This window comes from Camelus bactrianus, chromosome 9 (assembly GCF_048773025.1).
Source record: "Camelus bactrianus isolate YW-2024 breed Bactrian camel chromosome 9, ASM4877302v1, whole genome shotgun sequence".
In the NCBI taxonomy this organism is placed as follows: domain Eukaryota; kingdom Metazoa; phylum Chordata; class Mammalia; order Artiodactyla; family Camelidae; genus Camelus; species Camelus bactrianus.
In genome coordinates this window covers 37,994,810-38,014,727 of record NC_133547.1, presented here as the reverse complement: position 1 = coordinate 38,014,727, position 19,918 = coordinate 37,994,810, and the positions used below count along the sequence as shown (strand labels likewise).

Genomic DNA, 19,918 nt, shown 5'->3' with positions numbered 1-19,918 from the left:
TGGTGAGAAATGATCGCTCAGACATGACCCGATGATACTGTCAGCTGCTGGACCTCTCAATGGACGTCAACCCTCTGGAACGAAAGGGCTATTTCTTTGTGCTGAGACAATATCCAGTTCAATTCTTCATTTAATATCTTAGAAGTCAGTTCCAAAGTAGGTCAAAGAATGAAAACCAATTCTGGTTTCTTCCTCAGCTCACATCTTTAATTTTCAATGGAACTCATACTATGAGAATCTATTTCCAGAAAGATGAGAAGAAACGTATAACTTGCCAATCTCAGTAAGTCCTTTTCCAATACGATGTGTGCAAAACATCTTTCATCCTTTTCTCCTTTTATGAGAAAAGAAATTCTAAAATCTAAGAATGGCACGTGAAAAAGTAGTCCCCCCACTGGTCTGGTGAATTAAAACCAAAGCAGATTTCACACCAGCCATTTTATACAAGGAATATGTTTCAGTATACAACTGTTTCCAAAAGGACTGATCCTAAGTGAAAAGAGACGCTCCACTGAGGGTGAATGACCACTTCTCACAGTGTTTACATTGGGAAAAAAAAAAAAAAAAAAAAAAAAAAGACTTGACGGGGCACTCAGGTGAATCTTTCCTAGCCCTGAGATGATGGCCCCCTTTCGCCACCAAATTCCAGTGCAAGAATATGCAAAATTTCCACAAAGTGAAGGGTTTCTGAAACAAGACCTATTCTTCTGGAAGAAAGGCTATTCATTTTTGAACTTGATCAACGGTCAAAAAATGGTGTCTGTTTAAAAGGCCTATATACATATATATAAATTGCTGGCTTCAGTAGAAAAAGAAAAGGGGCAAAAAGTACAAAGGGGTAAAACTACTACAATGAGGAATAAGAACATTTAAACAGCCAAGAAACATATTAAAAGTCAATCTTTTCAATAAGCAAATAAATACACGTTTAAAAATGAAATGTCCTTTTCACCTTCCTATATGTTTGTTTACCAATGCCAAATTTTAAAAATTATTACCTTGGCAGAAAAGGTGGTGGGAATAAGGATAACTTTATCACTAACCTTTTTGGTAAACGACGTTATTTTCATTTATCTGCTAACGCCTTATATTAGAAGAGGATTAAAATATATAAGGTCTATTACTGACAAGGATCTAGTGACTAGTACATTTTCATGAAATGCTGGAGGACATATAAATTAACTATCATTTTGCAGAACAGTTTGACATTAGTTAAGAGCCTTAAAGGGTAAAAACCAAACAACCTAAATGTCTATAAATAGAAGACTGATTAAAGAAATTCCATATGGTAGAATACTACATAGCAGTATATCTCAAAAACATAATGTTGAATTTAAAACGGAAGTTATACAATAATGTGTATGTTATTTTTTCCATTTATACAAGGTTCAAAAATAATGCTACTTATAATTTGTGGATCACAATCAATATGTAATTTTCAATTATTTGTTAAAGAAGAAAAAGGAATATAAAGGAAGAAAAAAATATCAGAGGGCACAGCACATATAAAAGGGTAAAGACTGTTTTGCAAAGCTTTTTTTTGGTTGTGTGTGTGGATAAGTGTATGTTTATTACTGCTTTCCAATATAAAATGTGTTTCTCACTGTGGATCAATTTAAAGCAAATTTTAAAGCCACAAGAATAGTTTACGTGGTGTAATTTGCTCATCTTCGGCCTGTTGGTCCCAAAGAGGCCTCCTGACTTCACTCTACCCTAGATGCGGTCTTCCTTCTACCCCCAGAAGTCCTCTCAAGTCCAGACAAAAGAGAGAAAGGCCCACATCCTGATTTAAGCCCAACACTTCTTTCCCCATGACTGACATACATGTACGTAGCCCCAACTAAATACAATATAATAAGCTCACCATCTTAAGTGCACGTGCATTTACTATGGGAGGTTTGGAATATGGGAGAAGAAGGGTCTGTTTAATAAAGAAAACTATGCTGATACATGTTCGACAAAGCATTGTAACAAACAGGAAAAAATGAAATGAAAATAACATCAAGTCATCAAGGCAGGAGAATAACTGAATATACATCCACGTAAGAGGATATTTATAGCGATCAAATCATATTTTCTAAGAATAAATGATATAAGTAAATGTTAAAACGAGAGTAGTAAATGCAAAAAGGTGAAAAATTATATGTGATATGATTCTGACTCCAATTTTGTAAAACAAAATGTATATTATATCTAAGAAGAAAGACTGGTAAGAAATATGGCAAACCAATTTCAATGTTGAGTGTTCAGTTTTTCATCTTTTCCAAATTTTTTATTTGGAAAAATATCTTTTTAAAAGAGTCAATTAGAAATGGAAAAAAAAAAATCCCTCATACATGCTTTCAGTGTCGAAGCTCAGAGTAGATTTTTGCCTCGCTCATCTCTCTTGTGAGAACATTATGATAAGCTGCCCCAATGCAGTAGCTAAATTTTTCTAGTTTTCTCTTAATTTACAGAAGAAAAGAATAAACATCTATGACAAAAGTTCTCAAGAAGCAGAAAATACTCCAGAAAATCAAATACTATATCCAATCAATTAATCAATTGATTAGTTAAAAATATGTTCTTACTTATTTGTTGCCTGAGAATATAGAAAATGTTATGAGGTAGTAAAGCAACATACAGTCTCTGCTGAGCAGAGATACTCTTCATCAGAGAATACAGTACAGGATGCTGTCTCACGTATCATCTCATTTAAAGCATAGTGATCCAGATCAAGAGTCTGGATACGGTTAGCACATGAAACAAATGTGTATGCGAGTGTATAAATCAATAAAATACAATGAAGTGCTAAATGGTGCAGTGCAATAGAGTACATAGATAGGCATGTATTTTACCTACATACGTAAAAGTCAAGAGAATGATACAAGCTGAAATTGGCAGGAAGAATATAGAGAAACCAACTTGACATTAGACCCTGAATGGGTGGAATTGGGATAAGCAGAGACTATTCCAAGCAAGAGGAATCTCTTCTGTTTGTCCTGGTAGAGAAAACACATGAGATGAGGGACTTCTTGTGTGATGACTCTAGTCATCAACATCCTAGGAACAAGACGCCAGCCTAAGACCCATCACAGCTCCAAAGCCAAGTAGAAAAAGCCCCCCCACCACCACCAAAAGTCTACACAATATGCCTAAGAGATCCTATTTTTGCTTAGGACACTGTTTCTCACATTTTTCAAGTGATATTCCTCTAAAGCAGACAAGGTCACATACCTCTTGGGGAATTGAAGGCAGTAACTCAAAGTAGTCCACTACAAGGTAGCCATTACATTGAAATCTCATGCTCCATCTTTAAAAATCTTGCATTTGTGCATTCAGTGAAATGCTTTTCCTAATTATTGTGTAGAGCTGGAGCTCCAGGTATATGAGCCATGCTTATTTTATGCAGTATTCTCCAGCATCTCCTCAGTTGAGAATATATATATAAAACTCATCAGGCTCTGTGATTTTTTTGCTCCTCTACCATCCTGCAGATGTATCAGTCTACCATCAACCAGACCACTGGGCTGTCATTTAAATGCTGTGCCTCCATCTGCTGCATCCAGACTTTTTTCTTATCTTCTGCAGACACAGTTTAACATTAGGCCACTTGGTATATACCAGACAGTATTTTCCAAGTGGCCCTTTAAAATGCAGCAAAATAGTGTTTCACCTTTAAATTCTGAGTGCTAGTCTTACCTCTCTGGGTACACACCACTTTGTATTAATTTTGCTTAGGCCTCTACTTCCTCTGGAGGCAGGCACCACATGTTATTTGATTTTGATTCTCGCCGCCTCCACCACCACCACCACCACCAGGTTCTGCATTCTGTGCTTGCGTCACTCTGTACACAGTAGTCTGCAATAATACTTGTGCCTTAGCCCAACGGAGACAGGCCACTTGTGCACATAGAGAACGCTGTCTGGAAACAATGAATGACATGAGGTGGCTTTAAGTTTTGTTAGCCCCACCATAATCCTTACCAGCTACCTCCCAAGGCCTCCCCCATAAACCATGCATGCTATGCCAATGCAGCCTCAACCCAAATCCAGTAGTCCCCTTCCAATGAGACAGCTGGCTGGTCTTAAATCCCCTAGGGATGCCATAGGGTCCCAGTGGGAAATAAGGTGAAATAAGGCTGTAAACGCTCAGATTTAAAAATCAGGTAGAGTACTCTAGACTTGATGCAATGGATAACAGAGAGCTACTGTAGGCTCCTCAAAAGGGGAATACTTGATACCAGATATACCAGAAAGACTGATCTCTGTGGAACTTTATTCACTGCAAACATGAATTAAAACTTTTCTAAGAAACAAGTCTAAATAATGAACTAAATAACAATGAAGTGTTAAAAATGAAGGAACTGAAGGCTTTAAAAATTCCATTCTGGCATAATTAAGGGATAAATCAGTTCAAATGAAAGATGTCACTGTTATTAAAACTTCATTCATTTATTAAATTACATTTCATGTGAACAGAGCGGATTTTTAAGATCATTCGATTATTATATATGTCAATGTCATATGTCATTTCCAGTTTTTGGAAAATTGATATTAATGCCTTGTCATTGAAAACGTAACTGAATTTATCAAATTAACTTCTCAAAGGCCACCTGATAGCCACCAGATGGCAACCTGAGCTGATGTCAAATCAGAAATGTAAGTTATGGATAGCCCTGAGACTATGCACCACCACACACTCATCCCGCAGGGTTCCTCTAACATCATAAAACATGAAGGCTTTCTACCACTTTTGTAAATTTCATTTGAACATAATAAAATACTCTCTATCCACAATGCTTACAATAATTAAAATTTTTTTCTTAATAGGAGTCTATCTAGAAACAGCAAAATATGGAATGATCATTAATAGACCTGCTATGGTGCTTGAATAAATGCCTATCAAGAGTGCAGGCACACATTAGCAAATTTCCTAAAGAAAATCCATTTTCATTTCAAATTCTGACATTTTATTTAGAAAAATTACACCCTTTCTTTTAATTATTTCAGTAAACATAATGAGGGTATTGCTAACTACACCTCAGAGTACTTTATTTTTTCCATTTTTTAGTAATATGAGTCTACATGTAATTAAAGGCGTGCTGCATTAACGACGCCAAAGGCCTCCAAGGGAAGCATTTAATGTCCACCTCATAATATTAAGCCAAAATTACATGCACAGAAGACTTTTTAATAATCTTTGTTTCCTAATTTAGTTTTGATTGGCTCTGAAATCCATAGCTGCACTCAAGGGCTCACATTTCCACCATCATCAGCACTTCTGTGCCATAAATTGTACAAACGCCTATGATTTCTTCCGTCTACAGGCTTCTTTTGAAAGCTTCTGTTTAACTTATCCAGAAAATTAGCTGCAGGCTGGAGATAATTGCAGATAATTCTGCCATTTTTAAGCCACTAGGGTGTTGCATGGAGATATGACAGCTAAGTTTGTCTAAACACAAAGAACAAGTCATAGCTTTGTTGTTGTCACTTCAGCTTTACACACAGGTTCAGATCATCCTATTTGCTCTTTATGCAAATTGAAACAAACTGTAGTCACTAGATGATCTGTGTTTTCTGACAAAGCTGTGCTACCTGAAGGTTTAATGTGGCTGAAGGAAGGACATGATCTATATTAACATGTTATCCCAGCCGAAAAAAAAAATGCTCAACCCTCTTCTACCCTTCAGATTGTTCCTCGCTAACAAAAATAGGTTTTTTAGCCATCAACAACTTGTGAGGAATATACCAAATTAAATTAAAAGGGAAATGCAAGGTCTCAATATACAGAATTCATGCATATATATGTATATGGACATATGTATTTCCACTCTCATAAGTAGAAATGGCAGAATCTCCCATAAAACTGATGTTTAAAATGCGAATACTTATGGTACACAACAATTTAAAATCACTAGACGTTAAAGAGTTATTAAGTAGGTTATCTAGGTTAATAAGCGGAGATCTACTTCTACAAATGGAATTATGTAGTCCTTTTTCCCTAAAATTTCACTCTAAAGTAAATGCAGCATTCAAGGATGGTCACTGCCATGTAATGATGGAAGTAACGCAAAAAGCAGCAACACAGACCCTCCATGCTTTGCCAATAACTTCAACTTTATATAAAATAAATTGGCTATGGGAATTACAGGATATTTCTCTGACCAAATGTCCCCTCGGTGCTCAGAACTGTTATAGTCACAGCTAATAAGGGTGTCACTAGCAAGGCAGGTGATTACTGAATCCATTTCGCAGCAAGCATTTACATATCAGGGCTAAGCAGTGACTGCGCTTATGTGGCAGCTGCCCTGATGTAATAGGCCATAACGACTCTGAGGGAGCAGGTATGGATGCGTGTGTCAAGGAGGGGAGAACGTGAAAGTCATAACACAAATGACTTGATGGATTCCCATTAGACCTTGGGCTAAGGAGCACCTAAACAGGTCTGATATGACAGCATCCTGAGACAGCTTTACAGCCTTGTGTCAGGCACCCTTACACTAAAGACTTTTATGGAAAATCCAAAACTGCAGAGAGGAAGCGTTGCTATAGTAGGTCTTCATCTTTGATTTAGTATATAGCATGCATACAATTAGTCCCATATTATGTATTTAAAGGATAGATTATTAAATCTGTTATGCTGATCATATGCACATTAAGGAGTCCAAATTAAGCACTGATAGGTGACGTCTCCAAAACCTCATACTCTCCCTTGGAAAACCATTCTGCTCAATGACAAGCTTAAACCCATCAATGCTTGGGAACATCTGCATCACAGTAAGATGCAGCCTTTTAAAACACTGCCCTGTGAAGTTTTATATAAACATATAAAGTACACATGACTGCACTTGAGAAAGCTGAAGGATATCATTTTAATTTTTTTCTTTTGGTCTCTAACATCACATAGCCAGTGGACTAGTAGGAACCAGCTTGCTTAAGGACCTATGACCATGTCCCTGTGAAAGGCAGGCACAAGAAGTTCTGTAATGTGCCCTTTCCCACTCATGACGGGAGAAAGAGGCATGCTGAAGACACCAAACAAACCCTTCAACATGATGGACAGGAGCAGTGCTGAACAAGCATCTCTTGCCAGAGGCTGAGATCAGGAAAGCCACACATTCAAATCACACATTAAATTCACCACACAGGGCCTATGCAAGTACAAACAACACACTGCAAAAGGATCTTTGCTATTTTACTCTGATCTGTAAATTATTAAACAATTCCACAAGAGTCATATTGCTACAAGTACATGCAAACCAATATGCAGCGTTAGAGTGTTCTTAATCATACAAAGAGTTGGCCCAGAACTCATCCTCTGCTGAGGAGTGGAAAATGCACTACCTGTCACCTGAACAGCCATTTCATCTCAGATTTGCAATGAGGCCTTAAATTTGACCTTTTATGAGGGATTATTAAAGACCTTATAGAAAGCCAAAAAATGCCCCTGCTGCTTTATAGATTTATTATAGTTTTCCTGATGTGTTTGAATAAACTTCTCTTCTGGAAGTCTCTGGGTTCTAAAAGACAACTTCTTTGCAAAGCACATACCTGTTTCCCAGAGAGACGGGTCCTCTCTTTGAAATACTTAGTCTTTCAGGGCACTTTAGTCATAGTGACACCTCATAGCCAAGCTCTTTTTCTCACTCTCCACGAAATCAGGTTTAGACTATAATTCAAACCAGTCCCCAAAGGCACTTCTGAAAAATGGCAAGCCTTTAGCTTTTAGGTGAAAACACTCTTTATTGCTCAAAATTGTTCCCTGTTACAAAACCTTTTCTACAGTGCTAGGTCTAAGATGATCTTATGCTGATTTAATTCACTGGGGACTGTGAACAGATGCTACTTTGATTAATAGTTTCACTATCCTGAAAATGCCAGGCCAGGTTCAAGATAATAAAGCCAGGTAAAAACACTATTAAAATCTGCCATACAATTATATGTTATGTGGAGAAAAAATGGGATCACAGTTCCTGTATCAAATAAAGACTACCTATATTAGAAAAAAAAAAGCAATATAAACCAAATGGACATGCTGAATTCTTTAGCACACTGGTCTACCTCATTTTAATCACCAAACTCTTTAGTAATACCTTAAAGGTATATTTTCAGCAATGTCTTTAGTAAAAATTCAACGTGTCGCCACAATGTTACCTTTCCTCACAGCATTTACTTCTCCGCCCAGAAAAAGACTTCTATATACTATGAAAACAATGAATTCTCTAACTTGGCTTATCAAAAGGATAGCATTTAAATGTGTAGGCTCCATGTCATTACTTTTCAGCAAATACATTTTCAACATTCCAACATTTTCTACAGGAAACCACAACCCTTGAAAATAAGAGGCTACATAAATTATCAAATAAGACTTTTCTGGAAAAGCTTCTCATGAGGCTCTAGTCCCATCTCCTTCTGTGTTTCTCCTCTCACTGGTCTCCTAACCAAGATCTTCCAAATTATAGAGCTTTCCTAAGGGGGAGCGTATAGCTCAGTGGCAGAATGAGTGCTTCGCATTAGCATGCACGAGGTCCTGGGCTCAATCCCCAGTACCTCCATTAAAAAAAATAATTAAATAAATAAATAAACCCAATTATCTCCCGCTCCGCCCCCAAATTGTGAATCATAGCCCTTTCCTGATGAGGAAAATCATGACGTCTACCCTAGCTTTGAATTGTGGAACTAGGGGCTGGCCTTATTTTAAATATACATATGAAGAAATCTTTGTGTTTTTAAAGCTGGCTTACCAATGGATTTTATCCTTACCATATCATATTTAGCCTGGTCACATTTCCAATCTCCAATCTAAAATTTAACCTTCAGTTGGACTTGTTCTGTTATAATTTACATACAGTGCGCTTGTCTCGGAGAAACCTTTGGTTTGCAGGAACGTGGAGGTTAAGTTCCAGTGCATCAATCACACTGTGCAAACTACAATTCCAGGGAGCACAGGCCTCCACTGAGAACGAAGCTAGCCTGTCAGCACAAATCTGCCACCTGCAGATTCATCTTATGGCCCCAGTTGAGTCTTTACACTCCCCACATTTCATGCATATACAACATGCCTACACTTAACACGAAATATTCTATTCAAAAAGGTTGTCTCACCATTGCACAGAATGTCTCAGGAGGGTCTCCGCAGGTAATGTCTGGAGGATCCAGTTTCACTTTCAGATATTTTGTCATGTCCGTGGATTCCGGCTGACAGGCCATGTAATCCCAAACTTTCCCTTCTTCTGTGTAAATCTGAGTCTTACACACATCATAATGTCCCCACACCAAAGGGTAGGGCTGCATCACTGAGGACACTGTAACCCAAAGGGCATGAATGGACAGGAATCTTGACAAATACATCTCTAAATTCTTGGCAGTCTTCGTGGTAACTAAAGCAGGGTTTGCTTTTCTGTGGTATCAGTCTACTTTACATATGCATGTATGTCTATTCGTAGGTAGGTCTGTATATTTAAAAAAAAAAAAGGAAGAAGATGCGATCTCAAAGTAGATTTTGAAACTAAAAGTGGACAGTTTGGATATTGCGCGTGTTCAGGGATACTGAGGACTTTGGCAGAAGCCTAGCATACTTGTGCGTTAGGCATTAATGACTTGCAGCTTTTTCATTGTCCCAGAACGTATCTATTACACTTGGGCCTAGTTTGGTTTTTGTAAAAGATGTCCAGTAGCAGATAATGATTTAGCAAAGTGATGGCTCTCCTGGTGTACATCCGATATCCTGGGTGATCCTCGATGCTCACAGATCACAAGCGATGCTCAGATGCACTGAGGTATCAGTATCTGAAGCAAAAGGATGAGCGTCTATACCCCGGTGTCTGCTTCCCATCAATCATTCTTTTCTTCTGGCAGCAACACCCTTTTAGAAACAATAAGAATAAGAGTTACTGTCCCAGAATCAATGCATTACAAAATATATGATATGTTGACATTTGGGAGGTTTGATGCAATATAAAGCAAATTGGTGTAATATGGATAACCTTTACTCAGCTGCTTTGCTAGAATGAGCAAACCACAGAAATCATTCATATTGGAGAGAATTTCGATATGAAGGATTTAACTCTTCCATAACAAAGACAGATGTGTGTGTTCCAGGTGAGTTACAGGTTTTCGCTTCAAAAATTATATTTCCATCTTGACAAAACTGAGAGCAAGCAGCTAGATTTAAACATTTCTCATACATCGCAGTGCGAGAAAATCCTCCTGGAGAACAATGGAGGAAAAATAAGCGCTTTTATAACAATGACAAAGAAGTGACAACTACTGGAATGCCTTTTGTCTCTTAGCAAAGAGACCCTAAAAATTTCCAAATTCCTTGTACATTTCTTAGCCGTTGTTAGCTGGAGTGAAAACTGGCATTGTTGGCATGAGCCTGTCCCTCTGGACTTGTTCATTATATTGGAAGAATTTCACATCTTTTGTTTAGTTGCATTTAGTGATAAAGATAACTTGGCTCTCTGAAAAAAAAAAAAAACCCTCAAAAATAAAACCAAAGGAGCAAATTTTCCTTTCATAAGAATCTTCTATTTTCTTACATCTTTTTATAGCCATTACATCTGCATTTGCAGTTACTTTCTGCAACAGAAGAAGAGAATTTGTCCCAAAGGCGAATATTATACGCTGCTTTAAAACTAAAAGCTCTGTAGTAAAATGCACAATTTAAAATGCACATATAAAAATAGCTGAGGGTGAGTTAACAGGCCATGAAGCAGAATAACATGGCACTAATTCCAAGAGAAAATAAAAATTACTGTTTAAAAGTACTTTTGGGTTAACTTACAGCCTACGTAAGTATGGGTACAAGTCACTGGAGAGTTTAACTGGCAACTTTCCCCCCTAGAAATCACTGTTCAAATCTAAACAAACAATAATGTTTGAAATCCAGGTGTAAGAAAAGTATATTTGCTTAACTAGTTGGTTCTTATTGTCATAGTCCAAATAATTTTTAACTATTTTTTTAAATGCAGAAGGACAAAAACGCCTACAGTTTTAGGAAATACCATTATAGACCCTTCAGTTCACACTAAGCAGTTTAAATATGGAAGTTCACTATCCTCAAACAATCTTATAAAAGGAATTCACTATATTTAAATAATGCACCATCTTAAAATGAACTAAACCACAGAGACTATGAAATGCCAACAGATGGTTGAATTGTGTTTCCATAGCAAAGCAATTTATAATAATTGCTTTATGGATGCAAGTGCAATTTTCATTATATTCAATTCATAAAATGTTATCATACTGCTGCAATTTGTGATATTTTCTATTAGGAAAAGTGTTGAATATTTGAGTTCCTATGAAGCAATAATTAGCAGTTTGTCTAAACATGTATAAACTACAGATTTAAATCTGCCTCTTCCTTGTAACATAAAGACTATATTGTGTTGAGTACATTTTGAAATCTTAATCTAAAAAGAAGAAAATCACAGAGAAGCATGTATTGTGGCTACGACTGCCTTCTGCTTTTTTCAGATTCATTAGTAATTTTAAGTTGGTATTTTCAGAAATATCCAACATTTTGACAATTAATAATCTGAAAGGATATTCAAATAATACAAATTTACATTTTCTAGATGCATTTTTTAAATGCGTTTACTACTTTGTTAAAATAAGAACAAACACTTCTACAGGGTGGTGAGGAGGTGGGCTTTATAGCTGAAGCAGTGTAAAGTCTACCGCACCAGAAACTGTTAGCTTCAATTCTTAGTTTCAAATACACAGCAACTTATTTATCAAGAAACATACAATGTTGAAGACCTAGAATGAAATGCTTTGAGTTTGAACTGAGTGAGCACTACAAACTAATTTTTAATATTATTTTAAAAATATGACCTTAAGTATATACTTGAATTCTCCCTAAGATTAATTATATTTTTTAACCAATAAATGTTGTCCCTCAATCCATTTATTCTTGGCCACTGCCTTCATCCACATTTCGCCTTACCTGATGCACAAAATAAAGGATGACCATATATGTGTGTGTTAAAAATTTGGACACTAAGGAAATGTATGGGAACCTGTTACTATTTCCTGACACAACAGCGATCCCAATGTAAAGAATTCTCATTAAAGTACACCAGAATTATAATGATGGTCACTACACAAAATTATGGACTACATCATTGATCAGATTTAGAAAACTGACAAGGAAAAATGCAGAGGAGTGCAAGACATTTGAATATTAGGCAGTTGCAGGACTGTGCGACAGACATTCTTGACAAGAAGCAGCCAATTATAGCTTAAATTTCTGGCACATAACCAGTTGTGATTAATAGTTTTCCATTACATTACAGACATATTATTAATGTATTAAAAATGTCAAGCTTTGGCAAGCACTAATATGGCATGGCTCAGTTAGTCTGCAGAATTTACATTTAATGAGCTCCCATTGACACAGAAAAGGATATTGACCACGGCATATTACAGATCAGGAACAGAGGGTCACTAAGCTGTTCTTTCACATAATTATTTGATTTCACTCCAATTTTTATGTTTGTAGCATCACTTAGAATGCATCCTTCACATCAGGATCTCCTTACTTTTCAATGCCACATACACTTCAAAGAAAATTCTCTCAATTTAAAATCAGTAAAAAATTGAATCAATGAACTTCCATAACACACAATAGAAAAGAAGCCTCTGTCTAAATCAGGAATTTTCTACTGAAGTATAATTATGAAGTTCTCAAGGAAAATTAAATGATTTAAAAATAGAATATTATTTACCCCTTAACCTCTGTTACCTAATAGCACCAGTTCCCACCTGGTTATGCTTTCAACCAGGTTAAAATCTTCAATAGCTTCTTAAAAGCTAGGTCATCACAGCAAATAGCCAGGCAAGCCGATACGAGAAGGACAGTCAATGACATACTTGGGGATTTAATATACTAAACCCATCTCTTCTTGCCCATAACTGAACTCATTGCCAAGTAATGTGGGCTTTGAATTTGTCTCAGTTGTTCATTTCACCTAAATGTGAGCAGCTTCAGAAGAGCTCTGGGCAGCCCCAGTTCTAGTTCTTTACTCAGGGAACCTTGAGAACTCACTGTAATCTGGTAGTGCCATCATCCCTACCTGCGCACCCAAGTACTGGGAAGTCCTCTTCAATAAAAATACCCACTAATATGCTATGAGTACTCCACAGACTTCTCACTGGTGTACACACTTGTGAAGCCAATGTGAAAATATAAAATTATGCCATGCTCTCAAGTGGATAGATGTCATTGATCTGGACTAAAACGGGCTGTATAAAATGGCTTCGTGTACAAGGAACATCTTTTTCCAGGATTCTGGAGCTAATTCCTTGCCACCTTGGGTTAACTTTGCTGACATTATTTCACAGGTCCTTTCCCTCATCAGAAAAGAAACCTCTCAACCACTACACGGAATTAATAATGATCAAAATTATAGGTAATTATATTCCAAAACAACTGCCAACTTCATCAACTGAGAGGAAAGTATTGACAGTAAAGCCACTAACCCTAGCTGGCTCTGGGCATTCATTTTACTAAATAATCTCACTAGGAGGTGGGGGCTGGGCGTGGTAGTAGGCTATTTACTCCATAAACAGTCAGCTCTTCAGGGGCACCTGAAATAGGCAGCTATTGACTCATTCCTCATAGACATTAAGAATTTTATAATTATGCATGTTTCTGAATGGGAAAGAACAAAAAGAACACTGACTATAATCACATTCCATTGAGTGAGATATATAAGGAGATAAAGACATATCCAAACTCCATAACCTATCAAAATTAGCAGCTTCCAACACTGTCATCATAAAATTGACTAGAGGAGATATTTAATATATATTGAACGCTCTTTGCATTTCTTTACTTGTTATGAAGAAAGCATTTTCTATTCATCCTAATGGGAGACATTTGCTTCTACCCTTTTGTTAACTGTCTCTCAAAATATAATGAATTTAACATGGCCTGCAATATTATTGGCATATTCTACTCATACTTGATTTGAGTATTAAGAGCAACTGCCTATCACAAGATTCTTAATAAAACCAAACAGCACACCTTAGTATTTGAAATATTTCCTTTCACCTAGAGAAGATTGATTAGGGAAATTAGATAGCATATATTTTGGGGGATGTTTGAGGATGGGATAATACATAAAATTATTTCAGAATCAGTTCAGCCTAGAATAAATATGCTGTTTCATTAATAGAGAATAACAAATCTTTTATTGTCAGGTAGGGAAGTTCAGAAATCCAAGGTTTCAAATATACATTTGAGAAAATCTACACCCACTTGAAGTTTTAAAACAAAACTTTGGATTCTGAAGATAAAATTATTTTTTAAAGTATGCTAAATCTCTTACTGACATATAATATAATTCATACACACACATTTTTTCTGTCAACATATAATTGATTTTCTGCGTTGTATGAAATTTTGTTTCTTTCCAAGTGACTTAGTGCTTTTGTAACTCTAAAATTCTCTCTCTAAATCTTTACAACAGTAAGAAGACATATCAACTAATTGTGTAATGGCTCAATTTTTTAACACTGTTATTTGATTTTTTCCAGAATATTAATGGAGTCAAAGACAGGTACATGCACCACTTACACATATACAAAAATAAACTGCAAAATACATTAGCCTTCTCCTTAAAAAGCTAACCTGAATCATTTTAACACACATACCCAGTGAAAGCCGACAAAACAAAAATCTCAGTAGGAAAAACAGCTTTATATGCATATAAAATAAACTGTTTTCTTACAAAATGTGAAGACTACCATTTTAAATTTCACAGTGGGAAGTATCACCAAGTTAATAGCCAACTATGTGGAATTTTGAATCCACTCATGTTGGTTTTTAGTGGTGAAAGAGACCTCATTTCATGGCATCCAGAAATGAGAAGGAAATATATCCCTTATGTATATAAGCTGGAACAACCTTCCATGTGAAACACTGGAGGCTTTTTTTTCTTTGCAGGCTGATGTACATGCAAAGATCCAAATTTTGTCTCAAGGAAGAACTGAAAGTTACTTATCTTCCAAAAGAAACTTGGACAGTTATTGAGCTGATATTCCTTCGCTAAAGATCAAGGGTGGGAGGGGAGCAGTAAGGCATTCAAAGTGACAGTTCAAAATAGTTAATGAAACCTGGGGTTGTTAATTCCCCAAAGGTTAGAGATGCTCTTCTCTCAAGGACTAGACAAATCAGAAAAACCTTGCCCCTACTCCAAGAAGAGAATTTCTGGAAAACTTTTTCTAACGAACTTAACCATTAAGTATATCTGAACAAATGATTTTGTTGGAAGATTTTTCTGTCCCCCCCCCCCCAATTCTGTAAGATAAGAAAACTTTTAGTATTTTCAGTCATAAAATAGGGCCTTATTTCTAGAGCAAATCTACTGCCAGATACGCCATATGTTTAGTGGATTTCTGAATCTTACTCAGAATTTTCCATTCCAAAGATTGACAAACTGTTATGATAACAAGTGGCTCCATTAGCATTCCCTGGGAAGAATGGGGGAGGAAGCGGGAAACAAAAGCCTCAACTCTGGAAATCTATACCCAAAGCGAGGATGGAAATGCAACCTCCAACTTTTCCAAATAACGTTGCTTAAAATGCCTGCTAGGAATTTTTCTCCCTTGCCCTGTAAAATGACAGTCTCTTAAGTGGATTTCGGGGGGGAGGGGGAGAAAAAAAAAGAAAGAAAGAAAAGAAAAGGAAAAGGAAAAAAAAAAAGGGAGAAAAAAAAAGTCCCCGAGTGAGGTTACTAAAATAAACAGCAGAGGGCGCAGTTTCTTTTTTTATCGAAGTTCCTGTGTATGATTCACTTAATTGGTTATTTTGGGCCCAATAATATTCAGTATTATTTGTATTATATATAGATATCCACAGATCCATACAGGAGGGCAATTCAATGTCTCTAGCCAAATCCATCAACCGATTAATGCAATGCCAGTAAAGAATCTGAGAAAATATTCCAAACAGCGTTCCTACACCAAGTCTTTCCTCTATCACTTTTCCTTTCTCCCTAGCTGCACAACATGGGATAGTAATGCTTAATCTCACATTAATAAAAGAGATGAAAAGAAAGGAACTTCAAAAGCTCAGTGTGACCACCAACCCTAAGGGGTCGGCAAGAGGGCAAGTTTTTACCCCAAGCAAGGACAATTAGCAAATGAAAGAGGGGAAAAAGAAAAAACAAAAAAGAAAGGAAAGGAAAGAAAGAAAAAAAGAACCCTCCAGTGCGTTGTATGTGGTCAGGTGTGTGTGTGAGAGAGAGAGAGGGAGAGGGAGCTGTGTGTGTCTGTAAGTCCGTCGATGGAGGCACCGACCCAGGCACTGAGTACAGCACGGACACACAACCTGCCCGGGGCGCACACCAGGAAGACTTGTGCGTGGGTGTGAGTGTGCGGGGTGTGTGCTCGCAGAGGCTCCGCGCGCTGCCTCCTCAAGGCGCTTCACAAAGTTCCTCGCCCACCCGGAGCCTTCCCTCCCGCCTGTGGATTGCGCAGAGGAGGGGGGTGTCGGGGGGAGGGAGAGAGGGAGCCCGGGGGGTGGGGGAGAGGGGCAAAGGCGGGACGCTCGGGTCGAAGGGAGGGGGACGCCGGCGGCACTCACCGTGGGGCTCGTTCGCCGGGAGCCGGGCGGGAGCCCAGCCCAGCCTGGTGCGCCTCGGGCGGCGGCCGCAGCGGCGGAGCCCCGGGCGGCGCTGGGCGCGCGGAGGCTGTTCCCGCCGAGCTTCCTCGGGGCGCGGGGTGGAGCGAGAGAGCTGGGGGTGTGGACCCGGGCGCCGCCGCCCCGCCGTCGCACCCCGAAGTCTGGGCTGCGCCCGGGCCGCGGCGGGAGAGGACCCCGCGGACCCAGAGCCCCGGCCCGCCCGCCACTCCCTGCCGCTTAATTACCTTCGCCTTTGGCCCTCGGGGGGAGCCTCCTGCGCGTCGCCCCCTCTCGGAGCCCTGGCCGAGAGGGGGAATTCCTTCCCGTTGACGTCCTCTTCCGAAATGCAAAAGATCAGTGACTTTGACAGGTAGATGAGGGGGAGGGAATAGAGGTGGGCGGAGAGGAAGAGAGGATGAGAAAGGTGCCTCTCCCTCCAAAAATATAGTGATATTAATAATGAAATCTCAGCCTTTGGGAGGTCTTGCCAGCCCAGTCCACCGCTTGCCGACTCTCCTCCGCGCCTCCTCGCGCCACTGCCTCTGCCACTTCTCGCCTTAAACTTTTACTGAGGTGTTTTTTTCCCCCCTATTTCTATTTTTTCTCAATCCCCCCCCCTTTTTTTTTTCCAATTTTTAAGCTGCAGGACGATTTCCTGATTCCCGGGGATCAGAACCAGCAGCCCGGCGGTTCTACCCCGCTTGGCACAGCTTTCATTTTATTTCGGATGAAGACGTTGAGCTTAGTCAGAAGGGACATAAATCAGGACAATTAGCATTGGCGCCAAGAAGATCCTCCAGTACCAATTTCGCCCGAGCTTTCTTCGCGCATTCCTCCACTCAAGTCAGAAATGTCACTGCACATAGCGCTGATGGCTGCGAGACGCGACGCACCCGAAGTCCAGTTGATGAAATATACATGGCCCACGATGCTTCTGGATTGCGGTTCCCAGGCTCCCCGCCCCCGCCCGCGGCGCCTGGCCGGACCCGACTCCGAGCCGGCAGCGAGCTCTCTGCAAACTTAGTGGCGCGTACGTATTAAAGAGTGAGCGCGAGGGCCGAAGAAAGAAAGAAGCAAGCCGGGGAAAGCTGCAGCCCTCGGAAGGGTGGCATGTACGTTTCACTTAAAAGCAGATCTTCTGCAACTGCCAGCAAGTGGAAGGATTGCAAACCTTATACTACCTCGAGACCTGGACGCTCCGAGCGGTCCTAACTCCGTCCTGCTTGCTGCTGCTGCTCTAACCGCTGCTGCTGCCACTCTGCGACCTCGGGGTGCCGAGGCTCTGCGACCACCACTCACCTCCCCCACCCTCAGCTCGCCCACCAAGCGCGGTTTTCTAGTAATTCTTCGCGTACCTTTCACTCATGCCCTCGCCCGTCCCATCCCTCACTCTTGGCTCTCTTCTCGAAAACCGTTCTTAAGCACACCCCTCGCTCCTAGCAGATCGCAACAGTGTTTTTCAACCAGCAATTCCCTTGCCTAGCCAGCGGCCCCTACAGCGCAAGCCTCGAAACTCCTAATTTAGAAATTCATTCTCCTTTCAAAAGTTGAAGTTGGAGAGAGAGAGAGAGCTGTGCTTTTCAGGCCCCCTCGACTTACTGAAGAGAAAGACAATTGCCCCCGCCCCACCAGTGGGGGCTCAGACTTACCGGAGATCACTCTTAGCTACACACCAACGTCAAGGGAAAAGAAAAATTCAGACTTAGATACTTAGACAGGGAGAGACTTTAATTAAAAAGAAAGACTATTGCAATAGAGAAATCTCACAAATCTGCAAGCATCTCAAAATCAAGCAGAAAGACCTTTTTGCATGGTCAAGGGCATAAACGGTGAGGGAAAGTTGGGCAGATGAGAGGGAGTAAACCCATGGCTTGAACTGCTGGTTTGGTAAGAAATGTGTCTCTGTGGCCCACTGATTTGGGGGATAAGCTGACAAGGAAACATGTTCTGCATTTTAGTGTTTGCTCAGATGTGGGGTACACATTCAGGGTCCGAGGAGGAGAGAAGCAGAACTTAAGTCTGGTAAAGACAAAGCGGAGGGTAAGAAATGGGCAACTGTGAACACTTGGTCACTCACTGCATGTCCCACAGTGGAGGCACAGAGCTAAGAGCAGAGGAGTCTTTTTTTTAATTTTTCCACCATGACTGGTGATGTGGTGGCAGAAGGGGACATAGGGGAGAAGACTGTTGAACTGAGCCTATAATCAGATCCTCCTTGGCCCTAAGCAGCTGGGAAGGAGGCAAGGATTCCAGGCACCCCCACTCCAGACCCTCCAACACCTGAGAAGCCAGGATAAATCCTCTCTCCCTTGACTCCCTCCAGCGCAGGAATCTGTGATTTCTTCTCTTTCCTTCTCCCCACCTCTATTCTCAAGCACTGTCACTGCAAAAAGGAGTCACCTGAGGAGTAAACTCCTCAAAGACATTCTTAGACAGTGGCCATTCCTTGCTCTTCACCCAGTCTTTGCCCATCCTCCTCCAGGGTCAAAATATACCCATTGTAGGGAGGTGCCGCTCACCACCTAACCCTCCTTTCACAGGCTCCCAGAGCCTGGCGCCCTCTGAGGAGCCAGAAGGATGGGGGAAGCAACACCCACAGCAGCCCTCTCGCTTCTCACTGGCATCCTGGCCTGAATGCTGAGATAGAAAAAGCGCTCATCCTTACCTCTTCCTCCTGCATTCGTCTCTGAAGCCAGGAAAACTCCTGACTTCTCATGCTCAGCTTTGTCTGATTCTTTTAGGTCTTTCTCCATTAAAAAGCAAAGGAAAATAAATCTCTGTGCAGAGATTAGGGTATTCCTTTCTGGGATAGATATACCAAGATCTTTGTGCTATCAGAACTACCCTCCTGCCCTCTCTCCCTGTGCCACACCTTCCCTCTCTCCCAGAGTCCCTTTCACTAGGATGAGACACCGTTCCCAAATGAGTCCAATATGTGAATGGAGACCCTCTCCAGTTAAGCAGCTTCTCCCACTCCAAGAGTGGGAGTCTTCCAGAGGCAAATTTTCCCTCATACATCTATTCCGATCTTTCCACAGACTCAGTAAATCACCAACCAAACAAGTGGATCTAAACTCTGAGCAGGAAATTTGAATCCCCAAGGAGACTTTCAATTTTAAAACTTCTCATCCAGGTCATGATCCCTCCTCTAGTGGGGATAGGTGGGAAGGACTTTTTCTCTAAAAAAGCACTTTGGATGGATCTGATGTACTTCCTCAGACTGAGAACCCATGAATTTATATATTAAACCAGCTTTCCTAAACATACCTTGCACATTTGTTTATGTAATACACAGCAATC

At 39.9% G+C, this 19,918-nt stretch overlaps 1 protein-coding gene across 7 annotated transcripts in view; it reads right to left on the bottom strand.

The window, feature by feature from the left end:
* Nucleotides 1–18,579, bottom strand: part of NTNG1 (netrin G1) — a 300,041-nt gene extending 281,462 nt beyond the window's left edge. For 4 of the 7 annotated variants that reach the window (XM_074370076.1, XM_074370074.1, XM_074370070.1 and 1 more), the window contains exons 1-2: nt 16,580–16,857; nt 9,088–9,847 (exon numbers count right to left, since the gene is read on the bottom strand). In XM_074370076.1, coding sequence (XP_074226177.1) covers nt 9,088–9,333 — 246 coding nt within the window. In that variant the 5' untranslated portion in view covers nt 9,334–9,847; nt 16,580–16,857. The other 3 variants (XM_074370072.1, XM_074370071.1, XM_074370075.1) reach the window with 3 other exon arrangements.
* Nucleotides 18,580–19,918: the final 1,339 nt, after the last annotated feature.